This window comes from Pelmatolapia mariae, linkage group LG1, assembly GCF_036321145.2.
Source record: "Pelmatolapia mariae isolate MD_Pm_ZW linkage group LG1, Pm_UMD_F_2, whole genome shotgun sequence".
In the NCBI taxonomy this organism is placed as follows: Eukaryota; Metazoa; Chordata; class Actinopteri; order Cichliformes; family Cichlidae; genus Pelmatolapia; species Pelmatolapia mariae.
This window is the reverse complement of record NC_086227.1, coordinates 21,007,622-21,023,823: the sequence shown is the minus strand read 5'-3', so window position 1 is coordinate 21,023,823 and position 16,202 is coordinate 21,007,622. Positions and strand designations below refer to the sequence as shown.

Below are 16,202 nucleotides of genomic sequence, written 5' to 3'. Positions count from 1 at the left end.
ACGCCGCTTATACAAGTATGTGTTCCAACGTAAAGACCTACGAATTTAATTCGACTGCCATTACTGCACCTTTTTTGTGGTTGTTTTTTATTGCAAAATGATTAAAGGAGGGAACAGAATGTACTGTGTATCAGCTGCTTTTTGAATTATATGATTACAAAGGTCTGTTGTGATGCACTTTTTTCACCTATAGAACATCAGTCAGTTTCCAGATGTTGACATGTTGAGGACATAAAGTGAAAACCAGTGCTTACTCAGTCCAATGAGCTGCATAAAACAGAAACATTTTCACTTAAAAAGCAGATCATGAGTTTTTCAGGAGAGTAGAAATGGTAAATTGGCCTCTGCGGAGAGTAGGAATTTGTTTTTGTTGGATGTTTAATTTCTGAACGCCGTTTGATGACTAGTGCGCTTGCAAGATGTGTGGGGTGTTTTTTCTTTTTAATTCAATGATGACGTTTGTGCGTAGCTTAAGTTTGTCCAAGAAATTCATGCGGTGCTGTGATTTGACATTATGAAGACAAATTGATTTCCTGAGGCTTTTAAATCTGATTCAGTGACGCACATGTGCTTAATTTTGAGCACCTTATTGTCAATGAAAAATGTCTAAATTGGAGCTCGCATGTGTTTGTAGACAGGTACAGTGTGTGCGTCTGGCACTGCATGTGATGGGTTATTATGCTTTTACCTCTCAGCCTAAGATTCTGCGTCCAGCGCTGCTTCCTGGGGAAGAGTTGGTTTCGGAGGGGCTGCGGGTGCTTCTGGACCCCAATGGCAGGGAGGAGGCCACAGGGGGCCTCCTTGGGGGCCCGCACATCTTGCCAGCAGAGGGAGCTTTGTTTCTCACCACGTACCGCATCATCTTTAAAGGCATCCCACACGATCCACTGGGTGAGTGCTGAACCACAAAAACAGTCTCAGTAAAATGGAAAAATACTCATATGTTTTGTTTTTATTGGCTAATTTTCAGTGTTAAACTAAAAAAGCAAAAGTCTGTTTTGTCAGTAAGGGGCATTGGATACTAACCCAAAATCTGATAAGTTGAGACGCTGTTTAAAATGTAAGCAGAATGCAGTGATTTACAAATTTCTTAAACTCGTATTTTAATCACAACAGAACATAAAAAACATCAAATGTTTAAAAAGACAGAACATTTTTAAGGAAAATTTGAATTTGATGGCAGCAACATGTCTCAAAAAAATCACTGTGTAGCATCCACTCTTCTTTTAACCACAGAGCATTGAGGCAACTGTTGTGGTGATTCATCAGTATATAAATAAAACTGAACTGAATCTAATTGAATCCATAAATGTCTGGGAACTGAGGAGAGCAGCTTCTGAACTTTTGGAAGAGGAATGTTGTCCCATTGTTGTCTGATATAACATTCTAGCTGCTCAGCAGTCCTGGGTCTTCTTTGTCTTCTTTCATTTGATGAAAGAACCAAATGTTTTCACTTGGTGAAAGGTCTGGACTGCAGGCAAGCCAGTTCAGCACACACGTCTTTTACCATGAAGCCATGTTTTTGTAATAGAAGCAGTATGCAGTTTAGTGTTCCCTGAAAAATATGTAGTCTGGATCGGAGCATATGTTGCTCTAAAACCTGTATATACCTTTCAGCACGGATGGCACCTTTCCAGATATGTTAGCTGCCATCGGCGTTAATGCACCTGAGGGACTGAACATCATGGGCATGCAGTATTGGGGTTGTATGTATAATAATGAGATGCTGGTTTGTTTGTATACAGTGGGGGAGCAGGCAGTGATCAGAGCTTTCCCAGTGTCCACTCTGACCAAAGAGAAGAAGATCAGCATCCAGAACCAGCTGCAGCAGAACATGCAGGAAGGCCTGCAGCTCCGCTCTGCAACGTTTCAGGTAGACACTAAAGCACGCTTCTCTCAAATTAGCATGAATACACGATGTTCAATTGCTTGGTGGGAGAGGATGAAGCCTGAAGCTAAATATGTGGTACTCAAATATTATTTCACATTATTTTATGAACTGGATCTCATTCGTTACTCGGTGAGCTGCAACAGAGTCTTTAAAAAAAGCACATCACAAACTAAAAGAGTGGACAACTAATAACACTGTAACATTCAAATATTCGGTGTGGCACATCATTATAATTTTCAGCCAAGCATGTGTTTTTACTCTTTGGATGTACCGTTGTAAAACATTTTATGGCTCATTCCTGTCTTTTTACTGCCAGGGATGATGGAAGTGAGTGCGGGTCACTTGAGTTGTGTGGCCATCTCTACAGTTTTTATTGTGCTGTTCTGTGGGTGTACGTGTCTGTGCAGAAACCATATGTGGGCAGATTGGTACAGATGAGCAAATCTCTTAAATCTCTCTTAAATCAACTTGGCAAAGTGCGTCACGATGCCCCACCGTATAAAAAACACTGTGACATCATCCATTGATTGGTTTGTGGTGTCATGTATTTTTGGTCTTTTGGCATTTTGTTCTGTTGGAGCCAGAAGTCATCAGATATGTATGAAAAGTTAAATAATTCTCCGTAGCTTGGTTAACAAAGTGCAATAACAGTTAATTAGTGCTAAATAATATACAATAATAAAATTTTATTCACCAAAACTAAAGCACAACTTCTGGGGTGGATTCTTAGTTAAAGTAAACACACAGCAGTCCGTATTATGTGTAAGATTATGTATTTAAAATGGCCCCAAAGGCACAAACAGCACAAACATGGTCTAGAGGTTAAGTGCACTGACTGTACTTAGGTCAGATTAGTGTCATTGTCACTCTTTCCTCATGAGTTTCTGGTCTCAGTTGCTCGTTTTACCTCTTTTTTAATACAACCTGAAGTTCTTCTTGTAAATTGAGGTCCTTGTTGGAGTAAACATAAATGATAAAGCAGCATCCCTCCGTTTCTCAGCAGACCTATCCCTCACCAGTCGCATCAGGTTTAAAAGAAAGAAAAAACAGATGTCAGTTTTTGCTTCATTTTTCACCTTTGCAGTTTGCACTTGAACTGCTGTATTTGAATCATTGCTTGTGTGATTAAGCAGTTGGTTTAACCAACTGTCTTTTGCAGCTGATTAAAGTGGCTTTTGATGAGGAGGTGAGCTCAGAGATGGTGGAGATCTTCAGGAAGCACCTGCAGAGAATCCGCTACCCACAGTCCATCTTCAGCTCCTTTGCATTTGCTGCAGGACAAACAGCACCTCAACTAATCCTTCCAAAGCAAAAAGAGAGAAACACTGGGTTCAGGTTTGTAATGCGTGCCAGATCACCGAGCGTTGTTTCCGTGCATGAATCATACACTAGTATGAGTCTCACACATGGTTATCTGAGATATTGTTATGAGTGGGTTTTGATGCCACAGTAAATCATTTCTGCTCTGTACTCCTCGCAGAACACTGTCAAAGACGATTGTCAAGGGAGCAAAGAGGGCTGGAAAGATCACCATGGGCCGAGGTAGCCAGCCCTCGCTGAAGAAGAATGACAGAGGCAGCAGAATGACCTGGCATGAAGATGACGATATTTCAAGTGAGAAGCGACATATTTTAATGTGGTGACTTTTGGACGTGGAAGAATGGGAAAGGGGGGAAAAAACTAACTAAAGAAAATGCTGTTTGTGTTGTAGTATCAGACGATGGTGAGCCGCCACCCAGCAGCACTTTGAGAGCTTCGGAGAAGTCCACCATGGAGCAGCTTGTGGAGCAGTCGTGCTTCCGTGACTACCAGCGTCTGGGCATGGGCACCATCACCGCCAGCTCGTCCCGCTCCAAGTCCGGCGAGCAGTTCAGGATCACGGCCGTAAACAGACTCTACTCGCTATGCCGCAGGTACACGGCCTCTCACCTAGAGGTTGTCTTATTTACCCTACATGTGCTGATGTCACCGATTTCATAAGTAGGCAAGCCTGAGTATCTCAAAAGGCCTGTGGAGGGGGTGTTTGACTGATTATTGTTCTTACCTGTATGCAAAAACACAAACCTCTGCAGGAGGCTTTTTAATTGCGGGTATATTTGTGTGGCTTTGCAGCAGCTCACCGATGTTAGACAGATGTTCACACTTTCTCTCTCTGTGACAGCTACCCGGGACTGCTGGTTGTTCCTCAGGCTGTACAGGACAGCGGTTTACACAAAGTAGCCCGTTGCTTCAGACACAACCGTCTGCCTGTTGTGTGCTGGAAACACCCGCGCACCAAAGCCGTTCTGCTCCGCTCAGGAGGCTTTCATGGCAAGAGTGTAGTGGGGCTGTTCAAGTCGCAGAACCCGTCCTCAACAGGTGTGCTTACGTGCTGACAGGCACAGATGTTCTGTTTGTAAATGATTACAGGTTTTCTGATGAAGCAACTAGTGGAAAAAAAAACTTTTAATGTTCATATAAATCTTCCATATAAAACTCTTATCACAAAGTCTGTTATTCAAACAGCTTTTATTATGAAAGTCATTCACATTTTTCTCTTTTTAGCCCCTGCCTCGTCCTCGGATTCATCCAGTAGTCTTGAACAGGAGAAGTACCTGCAGGCTATTCTGGACTCCATCCCGATCTACTTTAAAATGAATGGAAACAACACCCTGACCAACCGCTCCCTGATAGGCCTCTCGCCAGGTACACTTTAAGAAGATTGTAATGTTCACTGTATATTTTATGTCTCACAAACACCATAAAGGTTCATAATGATTCGTGTTGGCATCTGTTAACATGCATCTCCTACTTTCTGTCCACTGTGCTGATGGTAGACCCAGACCCAGTTCTGCCATGGTTTGCATGTTTTATTCTTAATGTATTTTTTTGAGAAACAGGCCACATTTTCATCAATTTTAGAACCAAAGAATAGTATATTGACCATTTCCATGGGAAGAAATTAGTGGTAGATATAATCTGTGAACTCTATCTGAGAACTATCTTTACATTTTTTTGAGGTAGCTCCTTTCATCACCACGGACTCACTGGTTCCAACTTTTGGGCCGAACATTCCTGTGGTTTCACAATTTTAAGATTGGCAACAGCGAGGATTTTTCAAACTTCTCTCAGTATTCTCAGTGATGTGAGAATCTGACTCCTTTTCCTGTTTCAGTCTCTGACTTAATGGAGACAAAATGCTTCTGTTCTTTTGATTTCTGAGCCTTAAATCTTCGGCGTAAGTCAAACACTGACGGCGTCTCTCTCATTTCATTTTCCCACAAAGACACACCCATGGTCTGTGCCGAGTGCCTGAAATGAGGACATGTACAATAAATGGACGGCTGCCATCAGTGTTATCAGTGAACGTTAAAGGCTGTTGGTCAAACTGTAGGGCATGAGAAAGAGCACAACCTTTTACTCGGGTTGTGGCTGACCTCCACCATCAAGTTGTGTAAATCTCCAGTAAATCCAGCTTGCAAAAACTGGTTGTTACCTTACATCAGACAACTTTACAGTATGCCGCTTTACAGCGTTTATAGCACCGTTACACTGACCATAATTGTGCTATAATTTATTTTTTTCTGGGGGGGGGGAACAAGTTCGTTTCAAAAGGGACAAAAGAGGCCACACAGAGTTCACGTCTTCAGAAAAACTGCAGACTTGCACTCCACGAAGTTATTTTAGTTTTCTGCGGCTCTGTGTTTTTTTTCTCAGGTAGTCGTTCTCTTCCTTTCTGTGTTTGCTCTGGTCAGCAGTTATTTTTTTACCACCTTATCTTTGTGTGTGTATGAGTGCAATGGGGGAGAGTGACTGTATGGGAAAGTTACAGAGTGTAATATTTATTGAAATTAAGAAGGAAATTTTGTACAATGAAAGGTTGTGTAAGAATCAAAGGACAGCCTGAGGTCACTGACCACCCAATCCATCTCCTCTGACTTCACCTCCTTCTGCCTGTATCCTGAATAAACTCTATATATACACACACACAAGCACAAATCCTGTGCATGATTATGATTTAACTGAATTTTCATGTCACATTGACGGTTCTTAATGGGAAAAGTGGGATTTAAGTCTGATCAAAAGTTGCTACAATGAGTGATCCTAAAATCAGATTTGGTTTAGTTTCTTAGATCTCACTCGTGCCTCACTGTTTACTCCGTGTGTTTGTAATGGACACCTGTGTGCTGTGTGAATGTTTTCCAGGCAGTGAAAGGAGGATATCCAGGATGCCAAAGATGGCTCCTGTCCATTTAGACATCCCATTCTCAAACAGCTTTACTAGAGGAGGTGAGTGGTTTTCTCTGTTTCCTGCTTGGCACTTCATGTGCGTCCTTGCTGCCAGGTGAAATATGAAACACCAGAACTGTTACAATTACATAGTTATTTGAAGGAAAGTCAGCAAACAGGGATTTGTGCTTTCTGCTTAGAGATCTCTTCAGACATACCATACTTTAAGGAGTTTTGATTATAGCGTACATTATGAGTGTTGGGTAACCTCTGAAGCATTACTCTCCAGGCTGAAAGTATCAAGCAGCTATTTGCTGGTTATCTTTGGGGCCATCTGTACCTTATAGCTATAAACATGCATCCAATTTCAACTTCAAGAAATATAATTATGTGAAATTTAAGGATTTATATCTCATAAGAGAAACTTGGGGCTACTTTAACTGCATTAACTGTGTACCGTATTTCTTGCCACGTTAGCATTATTGTAACTTAGAAAACAAAAGCTTGATGTACCGTTAAAGCTGACACATCGCGATGACTGCTCGAACTGGAATGTGATTTCTCGAAAACAAAGTGTCCGACGTGTTAGTCAGATGAAGGTCAAATGTTTTAAGGCGTCGCTGAAACTGTGAGTCATCTTTTTCTTTCTTTTTCTTTTTTTTTAAATGCCCTAAAAGGATGACACAGGGTTTTACCTAACCCATCGCTATGTAATGCTATGTAACCTCTTCTCTTAAGATCCAGAGGATTTGCCATGCAAAACTGTACCTTGAACTTAATGTGAATTTAATTACTGTTTTATTTACATGTGTTATCTGCAAAAGCCCCAAAAAACAAGCTTAAATACGAGCCTTTTGTCTTCACGCCATCATTTATAACCAAACCACAAACAATCTTATTCATGCATGCAACCATCATTCTCTCGATCATTCGGAACAAATAAAGGCCGATCCTCATTTGCATGTTTTTGTCTGTAATCTGAAATCTTTAGTAGGGTAGGTGGTCATGTTGGTTCATTTGATGTTGACGTGATTTGTGTTTTCCATACCCCCTCGTCCTGTCTCCTCGACAAAACATCCACCCAGTGCTTGAGTACAGAGATAAACTGTTCACTCACTCAAACCAAAAGCCTGCCAGTAAGGAGAAAATCCCCAATCAAGGTATAGTGATATTGTTCCTTCTCTCCTCTGCCAGCACTCTTAACAGCACCTCTCGTCTTCTTTAACACTCCTAACCTACACAAATGCTCACTAACCGCGCCGAGCGCCACAGTGCACTGCGCTGCAAACCCCTCACAAAGACCTTCTGGGACGCAGTGCTAATCTTCACTGACTTTGTGGGCGCTCCTCTGGGAGCTGTGGTTTTTCACAAACCGAAGTGGTGGCTCTAATGTGGTCTTTTCCATTGTTAATGTGTTGGCTCAGCAGGACTAACTGTGGTCACTCAGCGGCAAGTTAAGGCTGGGGGGGTGAGCTGTTTGTTATGGCACAACAAATCGTGAATCACACAAAATGAGGCCCCCGCGATCCTGCAGTGTAATAAAGACAGCTCGAATATTCTGTAAGCCTGACTCAAAGGGAGTAGGATTTAGTTGACGAGTAAAGATCTGAGATGACAATTCTTAGATATTTTGCGTGTTTAGACAAGTGGTGTGTGAGCAACTAGTTATGTGTAGTTTTAATTGGAGTAAGGTGCGCTTATATAGAATAAATATGGAATTAATGATGGTTTTTATACTTTTCTCTCAAAAGTTTTCATGTAGAATATAACATTCATGCCAAATTTGAGCACAACATCATAAAGCAGGGTTGTCAAACATAAGGTCTGGATTAAAAATCCAATCCAGCCCATTCGATGGTTTTGAAAAATTACATTAAAATTAAATGACAGAAAAGACCCTGTCAGTATCTGATACAGAAATATCATTTAGTTTTTGTCACAATAGGTCCACATTAAAAAAAAAAAATAGGGCATTTTAACAAAAAGTTTCTGTTTTATATTTAATAGGGCTTTCTGGGACCTCTTAATTACCTCTTAGTAAATAAATAAGCGCTCGTTTTCTACAGCAGCATTTCTTTATAACGCTTAGACATAGTGTTGAACTCGCAGGTTTTTTTTTTATCTCACATTAAGATACCTCAGGGATTAAGTGTATAGTTAAACTTCTTTACACTGAAAGGAAGGAGAATTTCACAGGTCCGACCCACTTTAGATCGAAGTATGTGGCTCACAATCTAATGTGAGTTTGACATCCCTGCTTACAAACACCTGGAAATCCGCCGCCAATGGCAGCAGTGGCCAATATTTTGGGGCTTCCTATTCTGTGCTCCTATTGTTATTTTCAAACATATAAAATAAACTAAATCTAATTAAAGCAAAATCATTTGGTCAGTGGAGCTCAGACTTTTCATGGCCCTTGCTTGCGTATGAAAAGGCACAATCTGTTTACAGGGTTTACATCTGAACTGTTTTCATTCTGTATTCATTCATTTTGTAATGTTCATTTTGTAATGTTTAGTAGTATTACTCAGATTTAGGGGGCTGCTTTAGATTAGGCTATCTTTTTAAGATTTCCATCACCTGCTGGTCAAATCTGCGCTCGTTGTTCTGGGCAACCAGAGTCAAAACGAGCTAGCCGCGTCAAGGACAAGAGCAATACTTTTTATTACGTTTCATCTTAAGCCTGGAAAAATAATAATTTAGAATTCCTGTTCTAACTTTGGGCAAAGCTTATTTAACTGCAGCTTAATGAGGAGACATTTTTAAGATGGGTAATCAAATAGAAATTAACTTTTATTTTTCACTAATTTGATTAAAAATGTTGCCAAGCAGACTATCTGGAAACTATAACATTTCAGAAGTGACCACCCCAGCAGTGGTGATGACGTGGTTTGATTTCCTGTTTATCTCTCAATCATTAAAGGTCTAACCAACAGTCAGCAGGTATGTCAGTCAGGTGGGAACAGTTACATTGTTGATCTTGTCTGAAGGAAAAGAAAACGGACAGCTTGTGTTCGGTTTTCATTGTAAACTTTAATTACGAAGCCTGTCGGTTTAAACGTGCTGAACCGAGGCATCGCTGAAACTTCACCAATTTATGCTCTTGTATAATTGACCTGGCTACAGCAGCTGACAGTTGTGGTTTGATAACTCCGCAAGTGCAACTGAAAAAGGCCTGAAACTGATTATTGTGAAAAATCACATCCTTCTGGCAGTGATTCATGCTGCTTGGAAAGCGTTGCATGCTGGGTTTTCAGAGAAACACCATCTAGACTTGTTGACTTGCTAAAAATTCCAGCAACTTCTGCTTCTAATATCCCAGCACATCCGACTCTCAGAGCAGTCGCTTTGTTCATGGACTGAAGGAATGAAGGTGTTTACATAATACCCGTTGTACTGCTGTGCATGTAAACGTAGCTCGCATGTCATGCGCTGTTCATCATTCGGTCTTAGTTTGTTTGACAGCATGTGTACATCTCTGGCATTCGAACTAGCCAGCTCATGCATATGTGTGTGTGTGTGTGTGCGTGCGTGTGTGTGCGTGTGTGTGTGTGTGTGTGTGACTTCTGTTCGCGTGTGTGTGTTTGCAGGCATGTGGGCCAGCTTGCGCTCCAGCAGCAGACTCGGTCAGCATCCGCTGGCAGCCGACGTGGGTGCCAGACTAGCAGGGAAGGATCTGGCACCCCCTGCAGGGAGCCACAGTCTGCAGGCTCAACTCCTCAAACATCAAGCAGCCCTTTACATCTTCGGGGAAAAGTCACATCTAAGGGTGAGAATGCAAACAAAGCGGCCGGAGACTGAGAGGACATATTTGCTATGAGTTGTTGTAGTATATGGTTTTATATTTGCACTCAGTGGCCTCTTTATGGGGTACACCTGCACAACCTTCTGCACAGCCATGTGCAATCCCCATGCATCTGTTCTTCCATTAGTTTTATGAAACCTATAATGTTTCTTACACTGTCATATGTGTTAAATTATGTTTTATTGGTGGTGGTGTAGTAGATGTGTAAATGGGTATAATGAAGTCCAGTAGAACACCACTTTTAACAGAGACCCAGCAGTCAAAATATAGTTAAATTAAAACATTTCTGAGTCAACATAAATGTTGTAAACTCTGTAGAGGTGGAGTTAATGGATGGTTCAGTGACGTACACCATCACTGAACCATCTTTCACCTGTGATGCCACAAGTCTCTGTCAATAGTATTCGTGGCCGTTGATCAGAGATTTTGACAATGAGGCTGTGCTGTTTATAAGATTAAGGGGGATCTGCAGTCACACCGAAGTCACCTGGATGAGTGGATGAACAGTTTCTCTTACTGAAAACGCTGCGTTCACATGAACAGATTAACTTTCCTTACCTGGATTATTGAGCGTGCATCAAGACACGGGTTTTCTACTTCATGCTACCTGCTCTAAAATGGATTTGTAAAACATTGCCGTTTGTCTCGAGTTTTCAAGCCAGGTTGTCGTGCACAGGAATAGTTTGATGTATCAAAGGATAAATGTTGGTTTAATTCATGTGGAATTATAAGGAGAAAGTCAAAAACTAGCACATCTGATGAAACGGTTTGTGTTTAAACTCGCAGAAACACTTAATCTTATACATTTATGCAGTTTTCACTTTTTTTAATCCAAGTGTGCTGATTCAATGAAATAGTACCTTTGCTGGGATGACTCAATCAGTTCACCAAAAGCCTACAATTACAAAGACTCACCTGTGCCACTCCAACTTGTAATACGAAGCCTCTGAGAGGTGTGTTATAGTTTTGGCGTCTGAAAGTCTGCTGGTGTTGTTTTTGGGTCCAAATGACGTAAATTTTGTCATCAGACGGTGAGCGCGAGGCTCCGTGCAGACTTCACAGATCTGTAACAGGAATGACTTCTCGCCCGTGGAGTGTGCAGCTACCCGTATCCTTGTCTGCAATCTCTGCTTGGCTAGCTGTTCTTTCATCCATAAGACACAAGTAGAGTGACTTCTGATCTGCAGGAGAAGCCACTGACGTCAGCACTGCTCCCCTCCTTTAACAGTTACAATATGCAAGAGGTTAAAGGCAAGTCTATAAATGCGAGGCGAAGTCCACCACAGTGCAGGACAGTGCACGAGTGCGTCACAGAGTTCAGTTTGTTTCTCTATTTTTCATTCACGCATCAAGAAAAATATTTCACACACCGTTGAAGCATGCCGAGGAGCCGTGTCGACTAAAAACATATTGCGCTTCTGCAGTTTGCACGATTCGCAGTTTTATAATTCTTATCTATTACACACTGGGCTGCGCTCAGCACCTCAGTTCATCCACGGTCTGAAATGAGCCGTTTTATTTCTTTTAACTTTGATATAAAGGCAGCGTTTTAGTGGCGTGCTGTATCTGTTTTTTGTACTTTGCGCACACTGTTGTATTTTTCTCTTAGTTGAAATTTACATTCCTCTGTCTGCAGGGCCTCCGAGTGGACTCCTCTCTGAACTGTGAGCTGGTGCCAGTGGACTTTGCAGACACACGGCAGGTGAAAGCTGCTTTTAAAAAACTGCTGAGGGCCTGCGCTCCAAGCGCCACCTCGTCTGACTCGGAGGACTCCTTCCTCAAAGCCTTGGAAGACTCCGAATGGATCCAGCAGGTAATGAAACACACAAAGCATACCATTTTTATGATCTGCAAACAGACAGCATTCAGGTCTAGAAACCATCTGATCTAACGCAGGAGTCTGACTCTTAAAAGTGTGTGAGAATGACCCATCGGTCCACTCTTTCTCTTCATCCTGTGTATCAGATTCACATAATGGATAAATTATGTGAATCCTCTCTGAAGCCATTTTCCCAAGAGAAACAGATTTACAGCGATGCAGTGAGAGGAGACCCCTTATCTTGTTGTTTATCTGATTGACCCCCAGCGGCCTTAAGTTGAACATATTCCACACGGTTGACAAATGCTATCTGTGAGAAACAAGAAGGCAGTCTACTGGCAGACCAAACATGGCAGTATGTGCACAGAGAGGATAAATGTTGGGTCTGTGTTTAGTATATTTGTTCACATGCACATATGTTGGCCTCCCGCAGCTTCAGAAGATCCTGCAGCTGGCGCTGTTTCTGGTGGAGCTTATGGACAGTGGCTCATCTGTTCTGCTCAGCCTGGAGGACGGCTGGGACATTACCACACAAGTGAGAAAAATGCACCAACGCCATTTATAAAAAATACATAAAGAAAACGGGACAGATGTGAAGAAGGGCAAAATATCCAGAGGGAGGTTTAAAACGGTGCAAGATTTGTCCTTTAGGTATTTTTCCACAGATATCGATTTTCTAGATACAAGCTGGAGTTTAAAAAGTTGTTATTAAAGTTTAATTACAAACAGAAAATAGGTGACAGTTTACATTATTAAGAGTAACTTTTAACATTTGTTTTCAAGTGTAGTGGTTTACATATTTGCCCAACCAGTGAAAGATCCCCATCAGGAAGGGCATCTGGGGTAAAAACTCTCATTATCAGCCCTCATCTGCACTAAAGTGGAGACAAAGTGTTCAGCGAGGATGAAAAGAAACACATAAAAATGCAAACTCATAGGTGTAAAAAGGATCCAGATGCAGCCACACAGTCATTCAACCGCTAAACACAGGGCGAGTATTTTAAATGCCATCAACCCTTCTGCAATCACGGCAAACTAGAGATCATTCAAAAGTACTACTTAGAATCTCAATACATATTCTGAATGGACTCATTCTAATTTAGCGTTTTTCTACTCCACCTGAGTGCTCTACTCAAAGCACTTTATACAGCTGAGCTATTAATCAGTGTGTTTTGCAATATTACGGCAATATTGTCTCTTTGACTCCGATGAACAAAGTGCTTCAGAGCTTTGGAGTCTCCTTTTTAAAAAGAGGCTAAATGTGAGGGGGAGAGGGTACCTCTGAACTTCTTATGTGTCTCCTGCTGTCATTCTAGACTCACAAATTAAGACTGAAAGCAAAAAAACACGTTTTGTAACACTTAAATGTGATTTTTGGATATTGACCACATTTTTAAGGATTCCCCACGGACACCCACGGCATCCGTTCAGACTGCACCTGCTTCTTCTGGCCGTTTCACTCAGTTTACTCACTGGTGGATCTGACTGTGTTGATAAAGTGAAAATGTTTGACGTCTCGAGGCCTTATGTCATTGATTTGTGCTGATTTAATTCATGAAAACTCATAGTTTGTTTAGATCCTGATCAATTCTCAGTGTCCGTTCGCTTCTAAACTCTGCTTTTCTTCACATGTTTGCTCTCTGAGCTCATATTTTCCATGCTGACCTGCTAAAGTGCACATGTATGGTGTTGCAAGTGTGTGTCCCTCAGATGTGTTTATGGGGTTTGTGCAGCCCTGAGCTGCTGTTTAAAAGTATAATTTGTGGATCCCTTATGCGGGGCACGTGTTCGGCCCAGAGCATCTTTCTCCACGGGCCACCGGCTCCAACTCGCCAGGTCCAGATCGACCCACACAGGCAAATGGGCTCCATATGCTCTGGCTCTCCTGCCATGGACCATAGACACCCAGCAGGCAGGATGCAGAACCGTCCTCGCTGCCTTTCTGAATGCTTCTTTATTTTTTTCGGTTTCTTCTTCCTGTCTTCTGCCATTCTGCCTTTATACACCCTCCCCTCTTATTCCACGCTCGCTTTTTAAATCCACTCTTCAGTCTGCTGCAGGGGGGCTCATTTCATTGCTGGGTTGCGGGGGGCTTTTTCTACCACTCAGGGCTGGATGTTCTTGTAAACCCATGGGGAAACCATACACTGCTCTTCCCGCTCATTCCACACGCGTCAGGGCTCATTAGCCGTCTTGGAGGAGACGCGGGCAGGGAAGTGGGCCAACCAGATTGCATGTGTAGACAAGCGATTCTCAACTGGTGTTTTGTGGAGTGAGCTCAAGTGTGCCTGAAGCTTCAGCGTTATATAAATGTTATTGATAGCAGATGATCATTTTAACATTGCACTGTCAGATGAAGGGTCATTTTTAGATTGCATTTAGCTTTTTTAGGGGGGATAGAAAGCAAAATCATGCCATCCAGATTTTTTTTAAACTAAAGTGTGTTAAATTGCAACCATCCATGACAAGTGGAAAAAACAAAAGATATGCACAGATGTGGTGAAACAGCTGTCACTTTCCTTTAGTGATAAGATGTTTCAACATCTAATTTATCACAATGTAAGGGTTTTAAACTTACATATGATAAAAATATTAAATAAAAGTAGGTCTGTGTTGTAGGTTGGTTGGTACTGGCAAATCAGGCACAGCATTGAAGCCATCAGGCGCCCTTCATGCCACCAGAACAACCCAAGATTAAAGGTGGGATCACCACTTAGACCTCCTTTATTAGTGTCTGTGCTGAGGCGCAGTGTCCTGCTAGAAGAGGCTGCAGTCATCGTGGAGGATGTTGTAGTGGGAGGTACCTGTTAAAGCAGCATACAAGTGAATGAGGGTTCGTGTTCATCACCTCACCTTTGTCCCTGATCAGTCTGTATGTTAGCAGATACAATAAACACAATAGAAATCAGAATTTTCATAGTTATACCCATTTCTTTTACCTTCAGATTATTCATGTCATAAATCCAACAAGGTACTGGTGATTTTGGTCCATATTGACATGATAGCTTCACACACTTCCTGCAGATTTATCGGCTGCACATCCATCCTGCTGGCACCGAGGGGCCAAAGTGCACTAAGAAAATCTCCTCCACACCATAACATCACCAGCCTGAAGGCAAGGCAGGATGGATCCATGCTTTCATGTTTTTACTGCAAAATTCAGACCCAATTGAGACATCGCACCAGGTCATGTTTTTCCAGTGTGAACTGTAGCTTTAGTTTCCTGTTCTTATCTGAGAGGAGCAGCACCCGGTGTGGTCTTCTGCTGCTGTAGCCACTCCACTTCAAAGTGTGAGGTGTTATATAAAGATGACCTTTTGCATGCCTTTGTTTTAACAGGCAGTTATTCGGGTTACTGTACATTATCACACACTTCCACTTACTGAAGATTTTTCTCCTTTTGGAAAAATTCTCTGTAAACTCTTGAGATGGTCGTTTGGAAAACTCTCAGTAGATGAGCAGTCACTGAAATACTCAGATCAACGCGTCTAATGGTAACAACTACGCTGCTCTGAGTCATTTAAAATCCCCTTTCACCCACTTCCGATGCTCAGTTTGAACTTCAGCAGGGCATCTTTACTACATGCCTAAATGCACTGAGTTGCTGCCATGTGATTGGCTGATGATGTCATATTTGCATTAACAAGGAGCTAAACAGGTGCACCTAACAAAGTGTGTGAGATAAATTACATCGAGAGCACGATCAATTTTTATTACTTACTAAGAAAGGCTAAATGCATCTCACAAAACTTCTATAATATTTCATAAAATTGGTTTATTTCTCAATATTTCCAGAGGAGCAGCTCTGGCTCAGAGGATAGAGCAGGTTCTCCACTAATCCCAGAGTTATCTGTGATGTGAACAACATGCTCTTACACTGCAGGGTGTTTGTTTTCATTTAAGTTGAACTTGTGTATTGAGGGTTTTTCCTTAGCCACCTTCTCTCTTCCTCTCGGCAGGTCGTGTCCTTGGTGCAGCTGCTGAGCGATCCTTTCTACCGAACTCTTGAGGGTTTTCAGGTCCTTTTGGAGAAAGAATGGTTGTCTTTTGGCCACAAGTTCAGCCAGAGGAGCAACCTGAGCCCCAGCAGCCAGGGTAGCGGCTTTACGCCCATCTTCCTCCAATTCCTGGACTGTGTGCACCAGGTGAGTCTCACTTCTGCCATAGGTACCACAGGTACGCTGAACCCTGAAGCATCTCTGCCCCTGCTACGTGACTCTTCTCCACTTTTCCCTTCATGACTGGATGTCATTCATTGCTTGTTCGTGAGCTCATCACATTCCTTAAAAAGTGAAAAGGTGAGCGAGAGGTGAAGGCGAACGATTCAGCTGTCAATAACGATGCATTGTTTTAGTTTAGCACTTTCCAACACGGGACGTGTAATCACAACAACATACTGGACCCGGGGAGTGAGCAGCGAGGCTGCTGCACAGATGGTCCATGAGTACAGTGATCAGCATGAGCTGTATGTACGTGTT

At 42.1% G+C, this 16,202-nt stretch overlaps 1 protein-coding gene across 2 annotated transcripts in view; it reads left to right on the top strand.

Moving 5' to 3' along the window:
- Positions 1-16,202, top strand: part of sbf2 (SET binding factor 2) — a 108,062-nt gene that overhangs the window by 79,069 nt on the left and 12,791 nt on the right. The window contains exons 22-34 of one of the 2 annotated variants that reach the window (XM_063475326.1): positions 696-891; positions 1,746-1,873; positions 3,051-3,226; positions 3,372-3,505; positions 3,603-3,804; positions 4,053-4,249; positions 4,436-4,576; positions 6,077-6,160; positions 7,186-7,260; positions 9,691-9,869; positions 11,542-11,718; positions 12,158-12,259; positions 15,684-15,869. In XM_063475326.1, coding sequence (XP_063331396.1) covers positions 696-891; positions 1,746-1,873; positions 3,051-3,226; positions 3,372-3,505; positions 3,603-3,804; positions 4,053-4,249; positions 4,436-4,576; positions 6,077-6,160; positions 7,186-7,260; positions 9,691-9,869; positions 11,542-11,718; positions 12,158-12,259; positions 15,684-15,869 — 1,977 coding nt within the window. The remainder of the gene's footprint in view (positions 1-695; positions 892-1,745; positions 1,874-3,050; positions 3,227-3,371; positions 3,506-3,602; positions 3,805-4,052; positions 4,250-4,435; positions 4,577-6,076; positions 6,161-7,185; positions 7,261-9,690; positions 9,870-11,541; positions 11,719-12,157; positions 12,260-15,683; positions 15,870-16,202) is intronic. The other variant, XM_063475334.1, reaches the window with a different exon arrangement.